The following is a 25,943-nucleotide window of genomic DNA, read 5'->3' as shown; positions in this document are numbered from 1 at the left end:
GAACGTACGAAATTAAACATTATGATAATAGAACGCATTACCACTACACCTGTAGATATCCATAAATGCGGTATATTTTCCTGTTATTTATTTTTACCGTCGAACTTTTGGCACTATCAGGGCGATAATATACCTAACCTAAACAATGTGGTCTGTCTTATCTCATGGACAGCTGTTTACACAAATCCTGATGCGATAAATGTAGAGAACAAGCATGAAATGTACTTAAAAACAAGAATCTATAGTCTGGAACGAAATTATTCTTAAAAGGTTAAAAAAGACGGGACCTCGTATGCTCTTGATTGCAGTGCATGTCTCAAAGAGAATGAAGCATGGCTGACACGACTGGCAAGAGATAGCAGTGAAGATGACGTCACTTAGAATGCCTATTAATAATCTTGACCATAGTGACCAGTATTTGATCCGTATTGACTTGATCACAACAACTATGTAGGTGGATGGTCTGCCTAGTCATTACTAAATATTAATTATTTATATTTATTTACACAAGTCTAGTACATGTTTCGAGAATCTATATACATTCCCTTCCATCAGCTAGTCAAATTAAAATTAAAATTCCTGTACACAAAAAGACCTAATAAAAAGGGGGGGGGGGGGGGCGGCGGATTAAGAAATCCAAAACTATTGCCAATACAATTTAACATTTAAAAAAAGAGTGGATGCATGGAATTGAATTCCATCTAGTCGAATATGATAAAACAATAGAATAAAGTCAGTATGAATTAAAATATTGAGCACTATGTTCTTTGTTACCGTGTTTTAGTGGTAGGTAGAGGTGAAAGAAGGTGCGGGCGTGAACGGGTCTCAAACTACGAAAGTAAAATTGATTTAAAATTTAACAAGGTTATATTTTCTTTTCAAAAATAAAGAAATAACAAGCATGGCAGGTACAAAGTAGCAAGTCAAAGGGTAGTTACAATATTTACAGGATTTGGGCTTCGCGCCCTGACTTTACAATGTTTGGGCAATCAGCCCAACCTTACTTCAAAATAAGTTTTACCAGAGGGGCAGAAAACCCCATTCATGTTCAGGAGCACTAGCTCCTCTTTACACAGAAAAGCCTCCCCGAGGCATACAAAAGTCAAATTCCAAAAGAACAATCTGCTCTCAAAGTTTAAGCCAATCACAGGCCACACCAAACTCCACCTTCAAGCTGTCCTCTAAGGACATATACACAGGGGTAAAATACCCAACCTACTGAGGTCTTTTAAATAAAAAATAAAAAATAAAAAAAAGGTTGATTACATGACCTCTAAACTAACAATTTGAGAGGAGGCGAACTTGCACTCCTAATACACTTTGTTTAAAACCTACTTGGCACTAGGCCGTTAATACAAGGGCTAATCCCATACTAAAGAGGTGACTCAAAAGAAACAATTTATATTACGTCAAGGAAGAATAGGTTGTGAAAACTAAGTTCACCTCACAACAATATGAGTGGGAGCTCGAGAGGGTTAGCACTCTCTATCCCAATATGTAGCTTTAAAGGAGAATAGATGAAAAGAGTAGTTACATTTTAGGAAAAGGTTACATGGAGGAAACGCTTCGAACCCGCCCCGAGAGTCAAACTGCCGACCTAGCAAGAAAAGAAGTTATTAAGAGGCCATTACCTGGTTGTTGAGCGGCTGGAGAAGACAGAGGCGCTTCCCGCCCCCTGCTATGTACTTTACACACCGAAAGATGGAACAAAAGTGGCTCAGAGACCCAAAAATCAGCAGTTTATATACTCTCGCGGAAGGTTCTAGGCGTTAGGGGAATGAGAACACCCGCCCACAATCACTTTATTGGAGAATACAGAGAACCCCCTACACAAAATGAAGAAGAAACACATTATTGGTGGAAAATTAATTTCAGAAATTAGGGATGGGCTAGATTTAAAACAAGGGGAAAGAAAGGGGTAATATTGCCAACTTAACCAATGACTGAAATAAATTTAACAAAGAACAAACTTTTGAAATAAAATTTTCTCCAAAGAACAGTTCTTTTTCTTTGCACTAGGGTGCACTATTGTAGTTCTTCAGTAGTGTCCTCTAGAAGAGAAAGTTCACACTTCTTACTTCAAGCAAAACAAAAACACATCAAAAATGACACAGTTCTAAAACTCCAAAATTTACAGGTAGTGACATCATCTGAGAAAGTAGAAAATTAATACCGTCAATAAAGTTCAGACTTCCTCCAGCAGAGGAGTTTCAACTGGCGCACATTTTAAATTAGCGGCGTGGAGGTGTACCGCCCGGTACATTCTTGTTGTGGCGTTAGATCACTGTGTACGTGATGATCCGATGATTTGTTGTAAAATACAATTGGAGTTAAGAATAAAATAAAATAGTGCAAAAACTTGTCATGCCGAAACCATCCGTTAATGGTTGTGTTATGCAGCCAGGTGATATGAACTTAAAATGATCTGTAAGAGGGAAAAGTAAAATAGAAACTATAATCGGAAGACTACAACATGAACAAAATTAGAATACAACGCGTAAAATTATTAAAACTTAGCAGTATACTGATACAAGAAGTACGTGAGGCTGTCATGTAACTATTAAGGATATATAAAAGCAGCTGAGGTTGTTCGGCGACTGATTGCGGAGTTGCAGTGGGAGGCGCGGTGAATGGACGGAGGAGGGAAGAGTACTGTCCCCACGTTCTAACGTCATACTTAGAATGCCGACACGCTGGTAGCAGGTAAATAGCAACCTATTCGAAAGTATATCATATTACACAATAACATTTGCACACAACCTGTTATGTCTGAGATAAAACATTCCTTGTAGCTTGTTTCTTATGCAACAGCTGTTTTTCAGTGCAGTTTTTCTTGAAGCATCCTTTCCACTGTGATGCATTTTCGTCTTCTGAACCATACACGATTCCAGTGCAGATGTGCGTAATGTAGGCCTCAATTCATTCTCTCAAGTGTCAGGTACACTTAACATAGCAAATACAACATTACTGCATTACTGAAGGATTTATAGTGGAGAAGAGCAGCGCCTCAGCTCCTTCATGCACAATGAATTTCACAACACTTCTGGGTAGCAAAAAGAAGTCATGATCGAATAAGTATCGTTGCTCTCTCACAAGTATTGAAACTAGGACGGTTTAGGAGAGACGCTCGTTAGGACTGAACATTCCTTTTATTTCCTTCTTTCTGTAAATTTTTTTTTTCGAGATAATGTCGGCTTTTCCGTAATAATTTGCCCTTTGACCATAATTACATAATCGTGAGGTGAAATCCGTAATAGTTGGCAACCCTGTGGTACTACACTCTGCCAGTGTTACAAAAACATCAAGTCAGTTGACGTAGCAACATGCAGTTCTATGGTACTGTATACATAGCATCAAGGGCATTATATGCTTTGTCGGAAAATCGTAACATTTTCAAATCCAAACAGACCCCAATTAGTTCCAATATTTTCCCAGTTCTATTTCATTGAGAATGATGTATGCAACAGTTTTCTGAACAAGTACTGAATTTCAAACTACTTCTTTAATAAGTAATGAACTAGTAACTATTATCACATTATCTACAAAGAACTCACCTGTAGTAACTTCCTTGAAGAGTTTCTGGATACCAGAAAATGCAAACATAATTGCAGGCAAATAGCCTGCCTCCCTCAGATGATCAGGAATGAATTCAGCAGACGGAGGGCAGAGGTATTTACTTAGAATCAAATGACTACGAATGAATAGAAGCTCAAAAACTGTGCATCCAGTACGTCGAATGTTCTTGAATTTCAAAACAAGGTCCAGGCCCTCTTCATACTGAAACAAAGAAAATTAAATACTTCTGTTATAAACTCCAAATTAGCTTTGGCAAGATGGAGGAGAGAGTGAGGAAAGCATATACTGTACCTGAAAGAGCTATAAAGCAGTTGTATACAAATCTCATTCTTATTGTGGTAATGTGCCAGGCAAGGGCTACACTACCTGTGCAGATCAAGTACCAGAACAGGAAAGCAAATATTTTGACAGTAGGCGCATTTTTTATAAAATGAAAGGTTGCCTCAAAAATCTCATCTTCAGTCAGACAAAATACAACCTGTGACAAAAAAGTTTGGTGATTGAAGTCAGAACGGTCGATCCAGCAACACAGGCGACAAACAATGTTGCACCTGCGTAGCAGCAGGTTTTGACTACCTGCTCCCAACGTCATTCAGTTGAGCATTGTGTGTGTGTGCGCCGTGTAAAACTTTGACACAGTGCGTGTTTAGTGCGTTGGTTCTGAACTGCAAACAAAAACATGAACGACCAAAAGATCAATGTACAGTTTTGTTTTAAGCTTGGCAAGACGCCGAACGAAACGCATGCGATGCTGGTACGTGTTTATGAATATCAAGCACTGTCCTTTAAGAGTGTGTACGAGTGGTTGGCCCTCTTTCGAGGAGGCCAGGAAAGTGTTTCTGACAACCCTTGAAGCGGAAGACCGGCGACCGCCGTCAGTGATGAAAACATTGCGAAGGTGAGGACATTAATCACGAATGATCGGCGATTAACTGTGCGCATGATAGGGGATGAACTGCAAATTAACCGTGAATCCGTGCGACAAATTGTTACCCAGAAGTTAGAGAAGAGGAAATATCGTCAAACAGTTCATGGCAAAAAAAAAAGGGGGAGAGGGGGTGTGCAACTTGAACACCCCCCATACTCACCAGATCTCAATCCTCCAGACTTCTTCCTATACCCACGACTCAAATGCACTTTGAAAGGAAAGAGATTTGATGATATTCCTGACAACTAAGGTTAAGTTATAAGGAGATTCCCACCTTCCAATACCTGTAAATTTTCTATAGCTAGTTTATTGTTTACGTGACATAATCCAGCTTAATCTCTAGGTGTATACAAAACAGAACATGTTTCGTTCTGATTATGGAACATCTTCAGCTAAAGGATTTGACAAAAACTGGCAGGACAACAGGGTTTCAAGAGAAATTATTATTTACATGATATCTATGGTTACTATTTTGACTAACAGATACGGAAGAGTGACTCAGAGGAGAGGATGAAGATAATCCAAAGTCTTGTTATTTCATAAGATGAAATACCTAACTATGAAGGATCTGGAAGGACCATATATTCTGTTGCTATTTTCAGATGGAAGTCTAATATTCAAGGTATTGGGAAGTGAAATGGTGATTAAAAAACAAAGATGTATTTCCAAAAGTAAAAAAAGGAGTAAATGGTGGTGTTGAATTTGAAGTAACTTCTCACAATGGAAATGGGGTAATGGAAGAAAACAATGCTGGAGAGGACTTGATAGAAGAAAATGGTGCAATTTATTTCACAAATGAATTGTCCCAGCACAGGCACCCATCACATGAGCGAAAATTGGAAAAACTTAATGCACTATTACACACAACATCTTCCTTTTCCAAAATGGTTACATAAAAAAATTCTAATCTTCTTCACTAGATCGTTCCCTGAATATTGAGGATAGTGATCATCCTTAGTATTTTTTGTGATGGTTCTCCATGTTGTTCTCTCCTGACCTTTCCTGTATGCACTAACAACTGTAGAACCAACACGACTCTCAATCTTATGAGACCACTGTAGCGGGGCTCTCCCATAGGGTCTCCTACCAGGTATCTGGCTGAACACCAACACCTTCTCCAGGGAATCTCCTTTTCTATGTGCAATGTCGCCAAAGAACTGCAGTCTTCGAAGAAGACAGAAAATGGACAACTTCTCAACTTGTTTAAAGTTAAGTCATACAAATACAGAACATTCTTCTCCAACCCACCTAAAAACCACCTATTTTTTCCTATCTAATGAGCTAACAGTCTAAGTCTCCGAACCGTGAAGGATAGACCAATTGAGTGTGCAAACTAGTCTTACTTTCACCAACTTCAAAAGCGAACAATCTTTTGAAACAGGGTTAAGTTAAGACACTGCCCTCTTCGCCATTCTGATACATCTTCCAGAAAGTTAGATCTATCTGTTCACTTCCATTAATTTTGCTTTCTGGTGGATGATCTCCAGACCCAAATTTTAACTTCATCCTGAACTCTTGAGCAGAATGGCTAATTCTTCCTCATCTACTGTGAAAAGGGTAGTATCATCAGCAAATCTTAAGCTGAAATAAACATTAAAAAATCACAAAGATCATGTAGGGTAGAAGGCCGCTATAGCAAGAATTCCGCTATAATGGCAGCTATTTTCTGTCCCTAGAAAATTCTTATATTAAACTGAGCATTATCCTTTGGTTACAGCGAGAACCCTATCACTGATGCACCTGTTATTGTGAGCATTTAAGCACGCATTATTTTTTCCGTTATCAATGCATTCCGGTGATTGTACTGGATGCAATCATCATAGTTTTCTCGCTATATCCACTAGCGAGCTCTCTTGTCGACATTCGAACTTGAAGGCCAAGCTTAATGCGTTCAAGGTTGAAATGATTAACCAGTTAATCAATAAAGTTAAATATAAACTATCCACGAATCTCATTCCGGATAAACCTAAAAAAACTAGTTTCACTACGTTTACATACAATAACCCAGCCATCCACCAGATCGCCAACACACTGAAGAAATACGACACTAATATTGCTTTCAGAACAGTAAATACAAATCAAAGTATATTTTTTAATCATAATAAAGTCAATTATAAAAACAGCCGTTTTTCAAGATCTGGTATTTACAGACTCACTTGTGCTCAGTGTGGATTTAGTTATGTTGGACAGACTGGGCACAGCTTTCATACGAGATATATGGAGCATTATAATGCCTTAAAGCACAACAAATATTAAGCGATGAGCTCACACATGAGTGAAACAGGACATCAGTTTACATCAATTGATAAAGATCTCACTATTCTAAAATGCATAGGCAAAGGAAAACTTATGAATGAATTAGAAAATCTTTACATCTTTTTAGACCAAGCCTATAACAAAGACCATAATCTTAACGATATCACGGAAGCAAAAAATCCTTTATATGAGCTAACTCCAAAGTTATTAGGCATGGTGAATTCAAAACATAATACAATCCCGCCAACTTTTAGAACTTCTTGTTCTAAAGCTTCCACCACCTCGTCAAATGATAGGCTCGCCCATCTTGCTCCTAACAGCCCGCCAATAACAACACATGCGCGCAAGGATCCACTCACCATTACCCCCCCCTCCATGTCCTTCACTGCCTCAGCCACACCGTTATAATACTAGAAGTCGAAAACCCAGTCAAGCTAGCGTTGCTGTAACAACCTGACGTACTTAATACGCTCCGTACGAGTAAGTACCGCATTAGCCATCTTTGACGTACGGGAAGTCTCTTGTACAGTACGGTATTATTCACCATCTTTCTTCTACATTTTGTTTCAGAAAATCCTGAACATTTCTTCCAACAAATGTTTCAACGGAATTATAACATCAACTTGACTATCTTTTAGATCCATTCGACTACCACATAATTTCCGAACTCCGCTGGCTTTGACATACGTTTTATCATAAGCAACGCCTCTACGAAGTTCCATTTTCTTCTCGACTTTCAGATATCCCAAACTTATACATTTTAACTTGTTTATTACATTCACACTTCCGTTTTAAATAACGGACAGTGATTTTACCACCTTGGATTCAACTTGGGAATTGAAGAAAAATCCCCCTTTGATGATTGTGTTTATACTCAAGGCCATCACAGTCTTAATGATATTATAAAAATATGGATCCATTTTAGTTTTAAACTCTGAAAGTTTCATGTTTAATCATGTTTTAATCTTTAAAACTGTTAATTCATTCTCTTTTAACATACTTTGGTGCATTATCGTTGTTTTAGATGTTATTGTATAATGTTTTACGAAATCATTTTTGAACATTTTAACCTATAATTTATAAGTATATGTATTATTTTTAAGATTGATATAGGCTGATGATGCCCGTAAGGAGGGTGAAACATGTACCTTTGACTTTTATGTATTACGTATAAAAAATATTTGACCATATGAAATAGTGGATCATATTGTATTGTATTGAACAGGTGGACTTATAATATTGTAATAATACTTGAAGGCCATGTCGGAGTAGATTTGTAATACTTGTTGACTGGTGTTTTATAAACACAATTTAAAATGAAAGAACAAGTTTCCGTAATAAATGCATAAATAATGTGGCAGATAGTAGTTCACGTGTTAGAAATAAAGGCTGAAGTAGAAGATCACTTAATTTTAATGCTAATGCACTGAAAACAAGTATGAATGTGATAAACCTCAAAATATGGTGCAGAGTGGATGACAGATTTTGGAGGTTAGTTGAATCAATAAAACCTCGTTAGAATGTTTCTGCATGGGACTAGCAAAAAGAAAATGTTAAGAAATAGAACGCACTATTGAATACACAGCCACCATCGTCTCTCCTTAACAGTGTTCCAATCCAGGTTTCTTCCAATTCAACTACTCTTGATAGTTTTCAACTGTCTTAGTCTGGATCTCCCTCTTTCAATCTTGGTCTCCATCATGCGTGTATTTTGTATCGTGTGTGTAAGAGTACAGTGAAGCTATCTACAGTTTCCAAAGATGAGAGTATTAAAAGGCGTGGAAAAGACAAGAGAACAAATACGAAATCCTACGATTTATACTATCAGTCTACAAAAGGAAACATCTCGTAATGAAATATACATCTGTTAGAATGCAGCAGAAATTTAAATCTAAATGCTTGCAAGTGGTAAGAGGTCAGAATATTTTGAACACTTTAGAAAGGTAAAAAGAACCACTGATGTGGGTTGATTCATACATACAAGGAAGGCAGACATCTTCCCCTTCAAAGATACACCATTTCCATCTTGACGCCTTTAAAAATTTACAAGGTAGAGCAAAATGAAGTTAGGCCTACAGGGGTCTATACCACACATGGAGGTTGGCAGCATGTGAAGAACAGGTCTATATGAGATATGGAGGTTGGCATCAATGGATTAACAATATAGCATCTTAGAGTAAATTATCAGATGGGTGTAGCTGCTTTAGGTTTACGTCCAAGCCACTGCATGAACATCCCCTAACTTTGATATGATTTAGCGTTCTCCAACACCTGGCCCTATCACTATTTCTGATAGTTTTTGGAATGGACACTTATGGCAGATCTGCACCAAATGATACCCTGGACTCCTCTACAGCGATGACATCCTGGTAGTTGCCAAAAACAAGCAAAGTTAAAATATTTTGAATATCTCTAGGAGGTGAATGTGGGAATTAATTCAGCCTGAATGAAATTGCACATAACAGGCGTCGCCAGCAATTGTCAGATGAAAGACCATTTGAGAATACAGATCTATTGCAATGTCGTCAAACTAGTAACACATGAAATGAAATGGACAGCCACACAATGGTCCTTTGCCACTGAAGAGACTACATCCTATTTTCCCGATCTAGCTCCCGCACCTTTCCATCTTCCTCTATGCAGCCACCATCGTCTCTCCTTAATAGTGTTCCAATCCAGGTTTCTTCCAATTCAACTACTCTTGATAGTTTTCAACTGTCTTAGTCTGGATCTCCCTCTTTCAATCTTGGTCTCCATCATCTGCTTCAGCATCCTTCACTCTTCCACCTTTTTCACATGTCCAAACCACCTTAGTTCATCCCTTACCACTCTGTCAAAGATTTCCCACTTCCCTACATCCTCAATTCTTACTCTTTTTCCACATTCAATCATATCATGGTTACATTCTCCTTATTTATAAAATCAATCACTTCTTCAGACTTTCCCCGTCAGTGAAAAGAGGTTAATTATTGCTACCTCCATTATATTCTCTACTGGTTGCCCACTTCTCATAGTTCTCCAACCATAAGAACTGCACATTGCTTCTGGGGAATGCCTTAGAATTTCCCAAGGCTCATTTAAAAGTGCCATTTTCATTTTCAATCAATCAATCAATCAATCAATCAATCAATCAATCAATCCATCCAATCAATCAATCACTACTGATCTGCATTTAGAGCAGTCGCCCACGTGGCAGATTCCTTAAGTTATTCCAATCCCTAACTCTCCTTCCTATAAACGAATATTTGCCCCAATTTGTCCTCTTGAATTCCAACTTTATCTTCATATCACGGGATCTTCTTCACTTTTAAAGAAACCACTCAAACTTATTCGTCTACTGATGTCATTCCACACCATCTCTGCACTGACAGCTCAGGACATACCAACTTATTGCAAGAGACAATTCTCATGGTTGGTCCGTATTGAAGCCGACTATAAGCAAATTATCACAAAATAATTTATTCTATTGTACCACCTATTCAATACATGCCATGGCAGCTCGTCTCCTTTCTCCCAAGCCTTCCCAGCCCAAACTTTGTAACATTTTTGTAACACTACTCTTGTCGAAAATCACCCTGAAGAAATCGAGCTGCTTTTCTTTGGATTTTTTCCAGTTCTTGAATCAAGTAATCCTGGTGAGGGTCCCATACACTGGAACCATACTCTAGTTGGGGTGTTACCAGACACTTATATGCCCTCTCCTTTACATCCTTAATACAACCCTTAAACACCCTCATAACCATGTGCAGAGATCTGTATCCTTTATTTACAATCACATTTATGTGATTACCTCAATGAAGATCTTTCCTTAAATTAACACCTAGGTATTTACAATGATCCCCAAAGGGAACTTCCACCCCATCAACGCAGTAATTAAAACAGAGGACTTTTCCCATTTGTGAAACTCACAACCTGACTTTTAACCCCGTTTATCATCATACCATTGCCTATTGTCCATCTCACAACATTATAGAGGTCATTTTGCAGTTGCTCACAATCTTTTAACTTATTTATTACTCTACAGAATAACATCATCTGCAAAAAGCCTTATCTATGATTTCACTTCTTTACACATATCATTGATATATGTAAGAAAACATAAAGGTCCAATAATACTGCCTTGAGGAATTCCCCTCTTAATTATTACAGGGACAGATGAAGTTTCGCCTACTCTAATTCTCTGAGTTCTATTTTCTAGAAACATAGCCACCCATTCAGTCACTCTTATGTCAAGTCCAATTGCACTCATTTTTGCCAGTAGTCTCCCATGACCTACCCTATCAAATGCCTTACATAGGTCAATTCAACTATTCTTGATAGTTTTCAACTGTCTTAGTCTGGGTCTCTCTCTTTCAATCTTTGTCTCCATCATCTGCTTCAGCATCCTTCACTCTTCCATCCTTTTCACATGTAGGGTACCCACTCCCAAAGGCATTTTAGAGCTACTGTGAGTAGATAAGGTTGTTCCAAACATGGATTATAGATGCCTTTTGCAGGCACCTCTAACCTGGGGTCAGACTCTACTTGACGAGTTCTAGCACAACTAGACTGAGACCCCACTCATCTGTCCAAAGCCATTGGTCAACTTACAGGATCAGGTTATTTACTGCTATCTGACACTCAGCATTGAGATGTTGGGGATTTGGTCTACTCATTACTGTAGCAGGGTTATTGGCCAAAAATCAAAGACACAATCAACCTTTAATATTGTTAATATTGTTTGTTTCCTACCAAAGTTTCAGTGCAATCAGATGTAATTTACACATTTCTTGTTTAACAAAATTATGTGCACATGAAAAATATACTTTTTACCACGAGCTACCTTGAAAGAGCTTACCTTTCTGTTCTTCCAACAGCAGTGACTCCTGCAGAGCCAGTACGTCTGCACTGCTGCAGACTCACTTGTACTCATTTCTTTCATCTGAATCTCAGAAGATAGTTTTTCAGCCTTCTTCCAATAGTCATTATCCAGATCATCACAGTATTCCAACAAATGACTTAATCCTGAAAAACAATCAAAATTAACTTCATAATTTCAATAACAAACATACTTCAGTCTAATTCCTGCCCACCTGGTGCTCAGCCCAAAATCCTGTTGTGCGATGAAAGAGAATTTTTTAAAAACAAGTTGCTTTACATTGCATCGACACAGATAGGTCTTATGGCGATGATGGGACAGGGAAGGGCTACGAATGGGAAGGAAGTGGCCATGGCCTTCATTAAGGTACAGCTCCATAATTTGCCTGGTGTGAAAATGGGAAACCACGGAAAACCATCTTCAGGGCTGCCGACAGTGGGGTTCGAACCCACTATCTCCTGAATACTGGATACTAACCGCACTTAAGCATCTGCAGCTATAGAGCTCAGAAGAAAAAAACTTTCCCCAAGCTTATGCCCTCTGTGTGTCTCTTTGTTCTCAATAAAAGTTATTTTCTTTTCTTATACCTAAGCCAATGCAATGAATACTGAAAACAGATGATTTTAAGGTTAATTTATCTGCACACACTATTGCTTCACATGCAGCCTACTGAAGAAGCTTCAATGCGAAAGTGGACAATGATCACTCACCAAGTTCCAAGATTCATTGCTTAAGGCTCATTTAATAGTGGAGCATTAGTTATCTGCAACTCTTAAAGTCCAGTAAAATAACAACCCAATAAGTAATGAAGAAATAATTATTTAAAGGCATGTGTTCTTGAAACCCACCCACTCTCTGCTACCCTGAAGTTAGCCACGTGAATAACCTTCTGTCAGCAAGTTTCTCAAGCCGAAATTACATTACAACAATAATATTTATTGTCTTGTTTTATATGACGGGACTCAGGCTATGAAGCCTGCTATTCTGTCCAACCATACATACACCTACATGAAGAGTTAAATATACACTAAATAGATTATCCAGAATTTAATATCTTAAGGTACCAACTGAACGTTTTAATTAACCTAATAACTTAGCTATGATCTAATCCTACATATGTTATGAATAATTATTATTTAATAACCAGGTTTGACAGTTTCTTAAAGCGGAGGTGGTGTGACATGTTCCTAATTTCAGCAGGTAGGGAATTGCAAATTCAACCGGCAGAGACTACAAATGATGTACTGTAGCCAGTTGAGCGGTGAACGCGAATTAGGTGGATGATCTGGTAGGAATACTAGGTGATGCTAAGTAATGGAATTGTGTGGCAAGGTATTCAGAAGTGTTAAGGTTCAGTATACGATGTAACAGAGAAACAGTGTGTAAATTTCGTCGCTCTCTTAAGGGGAGCCATGAAAGTCTATCAAATGTGGGAGAAATTTGGTTAAACCTTGGTATATCTGAAATAAATCTAACACATGCGTTATGTGCCTTTTGGAGCTTGATGGAAAGTGAGGCGTTCAGGTTACTGTATACTACGTCACAGTAGTCTAATGTTGACATTACCATACTTTGGACAAGCAGTTTTCTTACATTTTGGGGGGTTAAATCTCTGAGTTTCTTAAGGGAACGTAAGGAATAAAACATTTGCTGACATACCTATTACATGATCATTCTAACTAAGGTTTTTGTCCATTACCATTCCTAAGTTTTTAACTGTGTCTTTGAAATGTAACTGAGTAAGTATAAATGTCTGAGGCATACGTGGGTTTGTTGGGTAGCTAAAAGAATACACTGCGATTTTTGGCCATTGATTTTTAGTGCATGATCATCGATCCACTTACATTTTCTTTCTAGGTAGTCATTCACATTATTTATTGCAATCGGTAATTCACGAGGATGTGCATGTGTATATATTTGTAAGTCGCATGCGTACACATGATACTGACAATGTTTAATTACTTGTGTTAGTCCTGAAATGAAGATCGAAAATAGGAGTGGCGCTAGCACTGACCCCTGTTGTATTCCAGTCTCCATAGATTGCCATGAAGAGAAATTCTCACCTGCTGATACACACTGCCGGCGATCAGAGAGATAGGAATACATCCAGGATAGTGTTCTTCGTGAGGAGTTAAAAGCACATAATTTTGCCATCCGTATGTCCGTGTCAACACAGTCTAAGGCCTTACTAAAGTCAGGAAGAGTTAGAACAGTAACTTCTCTTTTATCCATAGCTACTCCGATGTCGTTTGTAACTTTAAGTAGTGCAGTAGTTGTGCTACAATTGCTTTTAAAACCAGATTGATATTTGTCAAGAAGTATATTGTTATTTAAAGTATATTGTTATTTGTCCGTGAACTATTTTCTCCAAAATTTGGACAGAAATGGTAAAATGCAAATGGATCGAAGGTCTTTGAGTTCCACGGGATTGTTGGTCTTTGGGAGTGGGCGAACAATTGCACATTTCCAGATGGAAGGGAATATGCCAGTTATCAGTGAGGTATTAATGATGTGGGGTAGAGTTGGTAGGATTACATCTAAGAGTTTTTAACAGTCACTGTGGAACAATCGTGTCACGTCCTGTCGCAGTTGTCTTCATTGATCATGCAATTTATCTCACTTCTGTGGGAATTACGAGTGAAAAATATAACTGGTCTCCTCCATTGTTAGTACTGTCAATGTGATGGATTTTGTTAATAGTCTGTTCTTTTGTTGTCTCGTCAATAATAACGGGTCTTGTGGTGAAGTATTAGTTTAAATCACCCACTGGTAGTTTATGCCCATTTTTTAAATAGTTTGAGATTGTTGTCGTGTTCCTGGTTAGCAAAATGTTCTTTGAGTGTCTTATTTTAGCATTCCTTATGGCCTGTGTGGTCCTGTTACGAAGAGTCTTGTAGAAGTCTTGCCCTGTTACATGAAAAGATTGACAATTTCAAGTCCTGATTGACTACTACTACCAACCTGCAGGATAGAAACTCCTTGGCAAATGACTACTGGGCGTTCCGAGATAACTGTGATAGAGCAGTTGAAATTTCTAACTGCTCAATTTGAAACACTGCAGCTTGAATACCAGAAGATCAAAGAGCAGCAAACTCAAGCCAAGCAATGCAGTTGTCGAAGGTGTCTAGATACACAGGCATTCCTGAGACTCCTGTGACTATACACAGCTGTCATTGATAACAAATATTTGAAGATTGAAATTAATATGTATGATCTTGATAAAACTTGCAGAATTGGACGACCAAAATGATCAATGGTAACTGTTCTAAATGAGAGTACAAAGCCCTTAGTAGTCAACTTCCTGCAGTACGATGACCACCAACTAACCTTTAAAAGTAAGCACCAACCGAAGGGAACAGAAATAGGAATCAATGAATCCCTTACTAGCCCCAGACTCAATTTACTTCACAGTGCTAAGAAGAAGTTCAAGAATGGTATATACTGGACTTACAACAGGTCGATCATTATTCCTCATCTCATAACATCTCTTAAGTATTACCTGAAAACAACGAAAGATTTACAGAACTTGAGACAGGATACTAAGTTATGTAAAGTTAGTTGTAATTTTAATGCATGTAAGAGTGCAGTGTAAATGTGTGTGTGTGTGTGTGAATGTATTTCTGCTACAATTCTAGGATGACCTCAGGGGAATATAAATATTGCATGTGGAAAGTTCTGAGTTAAATTGGATAATGACTAATCATAATGTAAAAAAAACAGTTGGCTGCAGTTCCTGCTGGCCACTGGCCCTGCATTATTAGGGAGAGAGTGCCTTGAATGCCACAGTGTTGTCCCCAATAGACAAAGCTACCCTCCTACAATAAGTTTTCTTCTATTTCCCTCGCGCATTCCCGTCTTTTCATGTCAATATACAGTCTCTTCTCAGTCATTTCAATGAGTTCAGTGCCATTCTCAGTCAAAATAAATGCAAAGCAGTGTGCATTTCTGTAAGTTGGTAAAAGGATAGCCTTTCTAACTCACTAGTTTACATCCCACGGTATACCTTGTTCACCAAGGATAGCTTTGGTAAGCAGGGCTGTAGTGTTGCTTGTCATAGTAATCTTAAATGTAAAAGCACTGCAAGCTCCTCAAGCAAATACACAGCTCGATATTGTGCCCGCGGTCATGCGGTCAGCACACTATTCTCCCGGTAGCTCTATTTCTTCTCAGGGTATTCTATCTATCACTCATAAAATCTGAGATTTTTCATTTGGTTGTTTTTAACGTGGTTTCGGAAGAGACTCGGTCTGCTGAGACACGTATCACTGGGGAATCTATTCGCTCGAGTAAGTACCAACGGCCGAAAACCTAAAAATCTCTTTCATTCATCAAATCCTGAAGTTAAGTAGACATAAGTAACTGAACACCTAACTTATAAACTAGGTGTTACCAAAAAGAATTCATAACACAGACACCTTCTAGAAAAATAATATAACAAGATTTATTGGAATAAAATAACGTTCAATGAAAAGTTGATGTGGATTCTGGGTAGTATAAGCTTGATAACCTGTATGCATAAGGGATCAGAGTCAGCGCTGGCTCAAATAAAAGTAAAATAATTGAGAATTTTGAAACTATTTACACTCATTCATACTCTTCCTATTCATGCTCATTCTCATTCAATGTTCAAGTTCACATTCATTATTTATGTCTGTATTCGTAATCATGTTCCGAAATGAGTTTAAATTACTCGAATTATATTCAATAGATCACTAAGCTATCACAGTCTCCATTTAAATACTTCTGTCTGTTGATGTGAATACTGTCACGATAATTACATTAATTATTCTCACCACATTTAGGTCAATTCTGTGTGATAAAAACGTTTAGTTTGCTAGAATGAAGCGTAATAATAATTAAATGGATTAAAGTCAGATTGTGAATATAAATCTGAGCATATCTTTGGTTATATGTCTCCGAAATAAACTTGAGCGTGAGTATGAAATCATGAAACTGCTCTCTTAAGTTTGCATTCATAAATCTGAACTCTGATTATTTGGTCCTTCTTCTTGAATATGCTTAAATAACAACTTACGGGCTAAGACAATACCTCCCTAGAGCCTACGACATACGGCTCCTAGCTTACCATTTTCCTACTCGTTATATTCTTTAAGAACTTCAACTCAAATCATCTCTGCGTTAAAAGAAATAAATCATCTATCTAACTGTTTAGGTAGTTTCCGATCCACACACACCTCTACCATCGGCTCGATGTGCTTTGGCTATCTCCTATTACACAATCTCTCTCATGTATGTGAACTACTCAAGTCATATGGTCAGTACAGAATGAAATTAATACGCATTCATATTGAAATATGTCACCGCACCAAAGAATATCATAAGTAGACTTAGCCATGAGCATAGTTAAACCATATGTTAATGAACTCTCATATATGCTACACAGCATTTACCAATGTCAGATAAAACTGTCACGATTCACAATTCTACCATAGTACACGTCAATCTTACCTTAAAATGGGTCATCTGCGCGATGTGCTCTCTTTTAACGTACTCTTTCTATGTGACACAGAACACACCTCATGTTAATCTAACGTAACGTTTCCTCAGCCAATAGTAATTCTTTTTCATACCGCAGCACATAAACAAGCATCTGCATTTCAAATATTCCTTAATATACTCCGAGAAATAACCATATTATAACACCATTTCAATATACCTTATCACTCCACTGGCATACTTATTACCGTACACATATCGCCGATTACTCTTAAAGCTCTATGCCAAGCATCTTAGAATTGCCTTATTGTAAAACGCATTTCAATAACCTCTTATATCTTAACAGCAATCGAAGTTCAATGCCCTCTTTCTATAAAGTAAGGAGTACGTAACTTAAATATATTCATGTCTGCCGCGCAGGTAAATCGTGACGTAATCATTGTACAACTAATACGAGATCAATCGAAGTTTCACGACTTGTGTAGACTCATTGCTATCAGATCTTCAAAAGAAGCACTTCTTTCATTTACTCATACTAGTTTCTACTATTTCTGAGCAAGTGCGGTAGCATGTATATGATATAATAGAACTCTAATTCTACACTGCCATCTTATGTTATAGCCTTAAATATCTCACACTTCACTTTATAATTCACACACGTTCTTAATTAGTTCATAAATATCACCAATTAATCAGCACATGCCGAAGTTAGAGTGCGGGTGTAGATTGAAAGAAAATGTAAAGACTTAGCTCGTTAGATGTTATATTTGGTCTGGTTGTCGCTCCATTGCTTGGATGTGGTTAGACCAGGGCCTCTCAAACGCCCAAAATCTCTCGCGTGCAGATAGAGGCGCAAGAGCTCCGTACACTGTGCATCGCTGCCGCTCGGCATGGCTCGGATCAACGCTTCGTCTCTGGGCTACTCTGCTCAGCTCGGCTCTACTCGCCTATACTCGGCTCAAGTCAGCCCGGATTTGGAGCGCTACGGCACAAGTGGGGCAGAGGGAGACAGGCGGAGCGAGCGAGACAGGCGTGAGGAAAGAGAGAGTAAGCGCTATTGCTCCAAATCGAGGAGTGGGGGGTTTGCACTCTGGTCAACCAAGCCAAGTCGTCTTTTGCACCGTGCACAGTGCATGCACCACGCGCATGCACCCTGAGAGGCCCTGGGTTAGACCCTCGGTTAGGATCTGGATCTCAGGTTGGACATCGCTTTCCCGGTCATCGGCTGGTCATCTGGTTGGCCGTTGCCTACTTCCTCATCGGCTGGTCGACTAGTTGGCCGTTGCCTACTTCCTCATCGGCTGGTCGTCTGGTTGGGAAGGTACCTTTCCCCAGTTCAGTCCATCTTGTAGATTTAGCAAGCAGTCATCATTCCAATTCTGCAGACAGCAAAGAAAATCCTTTCGGCGGAGAAATCAGTCATGATATATTCCATTTCTTTGATGATCTATCCCAATTGACTGTTCTAATTCTTATTCTTAGGGATGAAATTTTCTTCAGTTTGAAATAAGTTCTCCGTATATACATATTAATTTATGTAACAGCCTTTTTCTCCAGAATTCGAAATGTACTTTTGTTCTTTATTAGATTCAACAGGGATAATCTTCTTCCCGTATGAAGTTATCGGTCCTCTGATACAGAGAGTCCTTCGCCAATTGCAAAAAGGTTGTTCGTGGGATCCTGGTCAGATGTAGATCACCGTATTTTACTTATTTTTGTAATATCTCGGCTCTTCTTATACTGTGCGCCGGTGAATTATTTCGTCTGTTTTGAACGTCGATCATAAATAGTCAATATCTTCTTCAGAAATCTTGAATAATTTTCAGATGTGAAACTTGGCTTGGAGTTGCGTCCTTCCTCTACCGATGAAAATTCTTTTTTTAGAGTGAAGTTTTTTTAACAATTACTCCGCTGCTATATTTTTTCGTAAAACAATCCAATTGACCCTCTACTGTCCTGTAGTGTCTTCCAAATTGGTCCGTTCCGAGACGTGCATGGTCTTCTATATACCGCATTAATGAGAAGTTCATTGCATCTAATAGATCGCATGGGCCATACCTTCCTACGCCACCATTTTGTAAATGGTCTACGAGATGCGAACGGGCACATTTAATCCCCCGTCATGGAAAAAAATATATTGGTCACGATATATTTTCTCATTAATAACTTGAATCTCAAATGTGACTTCGCCTCTCGTATGAATTCTTTGCCATTCCGATACTGGCTATTCGATTATCGTTTAGAAAACTTCCAAATTAGGACACATTTTTGGTTTTGAAAACAGTCCTCCTTTGACCCGATTCCATCCTATGAAACTATAATAATACCAATATATGGCAACTTCAACACAAACTTGCTAAAGACTACATATGATGCAAGCCAACTACAAATTATGTTTGAAATCTGCAATCTGCACACACTACCATTAAATGCCATCTTCCTCTATCCAACCACCATTGTTCCCCCTTAACTGCGTTCCAATCCACGTTTCTTCTAATTATACTACTGTATCATTTTCAACCACCTTATCCTGGGTCTAACTCTTGCCCTCCCACCTATCTGGGTGTCCATCATCCACTTCAGCATTATTCCCTCTTCCCCCAGAACCCTACCAGTTATTCCCCCTGGAGACAGCTGCTGTTCTCTTCAATAAAGAAAAACTACAAAACAGCCACATCAGCTGCTGAAAACTATTTCCCAAACTGTTTGTTTCAAATTTCTTCCAAAATAAATGTTACATATATCGAGATCTGGAGAACAAGCTGACCCTACTAATGATCCAGTCACAAAACATATTTCTAATTGCAGCCACAGACTTGCATGCAATGTAGGCTGCAGCACCATCTTTCTGACAGTAAGCGTACTCTCTCTTTCTCGGTCAACATGTTAAAGAAGGGATGCAAAATGTCTATGTATTGTTCGAAGGTCAATGTTTCATTAAAAAATATGCATTGAATTATTTCTTGTCCACTAACTGCACACAAAATACCATCTTTTGTGTCATGAAAAGGCAATTCGCTCATTACGTGGGGATTTTCAGTGTCCCAAATCCAAATGTTCTGAGACTTAATGTAACCACCGAGGTGAAACAAAGCTTCGCCAGATAAGATTGAAAGAAAATGATCCAAATCTCTGCCAGGCACAGATAGTAGCACCAATGGCAGTAGTTGACATGAGTGACAGCATGTGCAACATTTATTTTGTGCACAATGCAAACCTTATAGGGGAAAATAACGATGCATACATCTTCATTATAGACCATTATACCTTTCAGCATTGTCTGTAAGCCTCTGAATTTACTAAACTTTGCCACAATTCTCTATTTGTAACAAGCCCTGTGGCCTTGTTCAGTTCTATATCTTTAAATCATTAGAAACCGAGTCTAGCCACTGTCATCTTGGTCTCCCTATACTGCTACCCTGCATGACTGAGCCCATTATTCTCCTAGGTAACTTATCCTCCATTAGCTTCACATAACCCTATCACCGAGTTTGAGTTTGAGTTTATTCCTAACACAACCACTATCTCCTAATTCCCAGTACCCTACTTCCATTGTTTCCACCTGTTCGTACCAGTGATCATTCTTACAAGATACGAGGGGGGATCAAATATAAATGGGATTTTATTTTTTAATTAAATTAATTTATTGAAAAACAGTAGGCAATTACAATTTCTTTCTCCACATAGTTTCCCGCTTTGGAAATGCATCTGTCCCAGCGTATGGGCAGCGTTTTGATGCCCTCATCGTAATAAGAACAAGGTCGTGTCACCAGCCAGTTGCGCACGAAGTCTTCCACTCTCTCATCATCTCCAAATCATTGCCCTCCTAGAGCTTCTATAAGTGGTCCGAACAAATGGAAATTGCAGGGCTGTACGGAGGATTATGAAACCTTGCTGTAAACCTCTGACAGACCTCCAAACATCTGAACTTCAGATTTTCGGTCAAAAGGCGAGGGACCCACCTGGAACACACTTTACGGAACTGTAGGTCGTTTGTGATGATTGCTTGGCAGCTCCCAAAACTGATTCCGACTTATTCTACAATTTCTGATACTGTTGCCAATCGATCGTCGTCAATAATGTCTAACTGCTCGAATGTTTTCGTCTGTAATGCTGGTCCGAGTACGGTGATTGTGTCGCTGATTTTCCACATGTTCTTGAACTTTTTATGCCAGGCAAACATATGCGTCCTTGACAATGTTTGATCACCGAACTGTGCAGTCAATCTCTGACAAATTTCCATCGCTGTAACTCCTTCACGAGCAAGAAATTTTATAATTATGGGTTGCGCAGTGGAGGGGTGCACCTGTTGCTCCGACTTTTGTGAGCGTTACTGACGAAACGGCAGGAAATATCTAACAGCACACTCTCCCCACTCCTAATGGTCCCACCTAAGTATAGCAGAAGCGCGGGGCCAGTCCTACCAACTGTTGATGTTCAGGAACAAAAATCCTGTGTATATTTGATCGACCTTCGTATCTTGAGGCCACCCAGTTTTCACTCCTGTAAATCAAAGTTGGTCTGAAAAACCACTGGTGTAAAGATATTTTGTTCCAGCTGCTGACTTCTTTTTTTATAGAATACTGCCAATTGCAACTGTGAGCTCACTGCACCTTGATACAATCTCTCGCTATACCACCATCCTGGGAGAATACACATCCTAAATACTTGAAGTGGTCTACGTGTTCCTGCTTTGTATTCCCAATATGGCATCCAATTCCCTTAGCTTTCAAACCTACTGACATCACTTTAGTTTTGTAAAGCCCAATTTTCATATCATACTCATTGCACCTACTTTCAAATTCCAAGATATTAGACTGCAGGATAATCTGCCATTAAGACCAAGTCGTTGGCGTAAGCCAAACTGCTTACATTTCCACCTATCTGAATTCTTCCCCGACCCTTTATACCTTTCAGTAGATGAACAACAAAAGTTAAAGATTACAGCCTTATACCTGTAGGTACCTTGAACCAAGAACTCATTCTACCATCAATTCTTACTAAAGCCGAACTGTCAAAATAAATGCCTTTGATTGCTTTTAATAATCTACCCATAATCCCCCAATACAGCTACATTATTTCCCAGAGTACTATGTCATATGCCTTCTCTACAAGGGGAGTTTGAAAAGTCTGTGCAAAAATAAAAACTACTTACGTGTTTGGGGTAAACTTTTTTTATTTTTCGACAGTCTCCTTTTACAATTAAAAATAGGAAAGAATTTCCACCAATCAATACTTGTTTTTTTATTGCTTATATTAAGGTACAGGACCGGTTTCGACCCCATATACAAAGTCATCTTCAGCTGATCCATGAATACATATTTATATGATGAAGCTTTGATTAAATTGCATTGTCAAAGGAATGTCATATGATGATGTGCATTAGTCACATACAAATGGGGCATGTCTTATCGTGAATTGGCATATATGTCAGTATGTACAATATTGAAACTGTATGTCTAAAATATTATGTTGAGGTCCTAAAATTAGTGTATAAAACATATCTTCACTTAAACTAACATATATATATGTACAGGATAAAATAGTCTCCTTTTAGGCTCATATACTTCGTCCAACGATGTTCTAGTTTGGTGATCCCTTCCGAATAACAGGATTTGTCCAAGTCTGCAAAATATCCATTAGTGTTTGCAATCACCTCCTCGTTTGAATAAAATCTTTGTCCCGCCAGCCATTTCTTCAAATTGGGGAACAAATAGTAGTCCGAGAGCGCCAAGTCTGGCGAATAAGGGGGATGTGAAATGAGTTGGAATCCTATTTCCATTTATTTTGCGACCACAACTGCTGAGGTGTGTGCTGGTGCGTTGTCGTGATGGAAAAGGACTTCCTTGTGGGCCAATCGCGGGCGTTTTTCTTGCAGCTCTGTTTTCAAACGGTCCAATAACAATGAATAATATGCACCTGTAATAGTTTTACCCTTTTCCAGATAGTCGATAAGGATTATCCCTTGCAAATCCCAAAAGAGAGTCGCCATAACCTTCCCGGCCGAAGGAACAGTCTTCACCTTTTTTTTTTTTTTTTTTTTTTTTGGTGCAGATTCCCCCTTGGTAACCCATTTTTTAGATTGTTGTTTGGTCTCAGGAGTATAGTATTGTATCGATGTTTCATCCACAGTGATGAAACAACGCTTAAAATCCTCCGGATTCTTCTGGAACAGCAGCAAACCATTCTTGCAACACTTTACACGATTCAGTTTTTGGTCAAGCATGAGCAATCGCGGCATGTTCAGTTAGTTCATTTGCTTGAACTAGTTCATTAGATACCGTTCATAACCTTGAGTCGTTAAAATGAACAAGGTAGTTCATGAGGTGATGTCATAGAAACAGCCCTCGCGGCACTTCGTTCAAATGAACAAAGTAGTTTATTAGGAGCACGAACAGAAAACAGCTACACAATGCTGTCGCCAGTCTGCTTAAGTGAAGAAATGGTATCTATGAGAGACGGAGAGGCAGATCAACTTTCTAATTTCCTTCTCCCCCAGTTGAGAAGTGCGAGATGTGCTGTCACGTGACCATTAACACGGCACACCATTGGCCATTCATGTGGAAGCTTATTTGTCGTTCAAATGAACAAGGTAGTTCATTTGTGCCGTAGGTAGTTTATCATAAGCACCTTAGCAACAGCATAGCGGTCCAAGTTAGTACGTATATTTTACGACAGATGGTGCTTGCTTAGGTCTTTTTCCTTCCTTAATATGAACGACAAACCATATAGTCTTCAACTGCACCCCACCTCTTACGCTAATTAAAGCCCGGCGGTTCGAGGGGCGTATGAATCAGCTGTTTGAGAGAGAAGAAGCTATTTACTGGTTTTATCCATGGGAAAACATTTCTCTAAGATGATAATTGTCCTTTTTAGCTGTTAAAGAGCTGGGGAAGACGAATCCTGTGGAAACGTCCTGTTAATAAGGAATGTTCCTAAACAACTAACTAATATTACAATGTTAGATATAAGTCTTTTCAAGTGTTTACTCTATAAAACCAGTGTTTTTCCTTATGCCTGACACTACACCCAGAGTGTGATGTGTCACGCCCTACCCATTGACGGTAGGATGTATGCAGGTGAATTTATCAGAAGCCCGTTAACTTGTGATATGCTCTATTGGTGTGTAAAATCTAATTCCCTTAATATTACATTGTAATAAGGGGAGTAATGACTGAAATTACCGGTATGAACTTCCATACATTTCTATCGATCACCGCCTAATTTTAACCACTACTACATACATCTCATTTTAGACATCATTACACATGGGACAGGACAGATAGTGACCGATAATAGGAATCGTCTCACACGAAAAAGGGTTGAGCAACTAAAATTTCTGAACAGTAATATCTGAACTGTTTCGGCCCCCATTTATTGTTACGGTTTCCACGGACGTCGAGGTGCCGAAATTCTATCCCGCAGGAGTTCTTTTACGTGCCAGTAAATCTTCTGACAAGAGGTTGTCTTATTTGGCCACCTTGACATTTATGAGCGTTTTCTATGTGGCATAAACAATTTTGACATATGTTATTTTAGTTGATTATTCTTCTCCGTTGATACACTCTTCTTAAGATAACTTATGCGTACTGAATGCAATACCATAGTCTTGTGTCTGTTACCATGTGATAACATTATTTTGCTACTCCGCTCCAAGTGCGTGTGATTTCATTGTGCCTCATGTTGTTAACATTGATTATTTTGTGTGTAGATAAAGTATTTATTTACCAGTGCCCGTGTATAATTCCCACGACTGTCGTGTATTATAGAACGCTTACAGTACGTAAGTGCCAGACTGTAAACACGTTCTTTTTTTGTAACGTTTTAAGAGGTAAACCAGCAACATTATCACCCCATTGTGTGTATTGTGGACTGTATCTTGCAAAAGACCGGACTCGAACAAACATGAGCTCAGTTACAGCTAGCAGGCAAGTACGACATTCTGCGAACTTTTAATATGATTCCCGTCTTTCGGAGCTCCTTAGCACGAACAGAAAACAAGTACTCAATGCAGAGCGCCACCGCCGGTTGAGAAGTGTGAGAGGAAAGAGGAGATGAGCTGTCACATGATCATTAACACTGCACGTCATTGGCCATTTATGTGCGAGCTTATTTTGTCGTTCAAATGAACGAGGTAGTTCATTTGTGCTGTCTTCATGGAAACAGCTCTTGCGGCACTTCATTCAATGAATGAAATCGTTCAAATGAACGAGGCATGAGCTAGTACGTACATTTTACAATAGATGGTGCCTGCTTAGGTCTTCGTCCTCTAACATGCTGTGTGCTCACGTGAACGACCCATTCAAAATATTTGAACGACCTCGTACCAGTTCAAATACAAGAGTCGTTCAAATGAACTAGTTAGTTCATGAATGAACCAACTCTACCCACAGCACTAGCAATCTCACGCACCTTAACTCTTCTGTCATCCACCACCATATCATGGATTGGGTCAATGATTTCTGGATTCGTAACCTCCACAGGCCGTCCAGAACGTTCAGCGTCGTGCCCATATGGTCAGTCCAAAAATTTTGAAACCACTTATAAACTGTTCTAGTCTCACGTGTAGAGTCACCATAATGTTTATCAAGCTTCTCTTTAGTCTCCTGAGGCGTTTTGCCTTTCATTAAGTAATGTTTAATCGCCACACAAAATTCTTTTTCGTCCATTTCTTGAAGATCACTCGACTTCCTTGATTCACACGAATGCCAAACACAAAGAAATAGACCAATATGGCTGAAACTTGGTGTGCGTTCATTCAAGAGATGCTACTAACTAAACATGCCATCCCTCGGACTTTGCATGGACTTTTCAAACCACCTTCGTAGGTCCATGAAACAAACGTAACTATTTCTCACATAGTATTAT

The 25,943-nt window shown here is 38.8% G+C and overlaps 1 protein-coding gene across 1 annotated transcript in view; it reads right to left on the bottom strand.

Annotated features, from left to right (window-relative positions):
• The window catches only part of LOC136870482 (uncharacterized), a 251,138-nt gene that overhangs the window by 67,097 nt on the left and 158,098 nt on the right, over positions 1–25,943 (bottom strand). Inside the window, exons 11-12 of the mRNA XM_068227133.1 lie at positions 11,598–11,764; positions 3,555–3,777 (exon numbers count right to left, since the gene is read on the bottom strand). Of these exons, the coding sequence (XP_068083234.1) occupies positions 3,555–3,777; positions 11,598–11,764 (390 nt within the window). The remainder of the gene's footprint in view (positions 1–3,554; positions 3,778–11,597; positions 11,765–25,943) is intronic.

This window comes from Anabrus simplex, chromosome 1 (assembly GCF_040414725.1).
Source record: "Anabrus simplex isolate iqAnaSimp1 chromosome 1, ASM4041472v1, whole genome shotgun sequence".
Classification (NCBI taxonomy): domain Eukaryota; kingdom Metazoa; phylum Arthropoda; class Insecta; order Orthoptera; family Tettigoniidae; genus Anabrus; species Anabrus simplex.
This window is presented reverse-complemented; position numbering and strand designations above follow the sequence as displayed.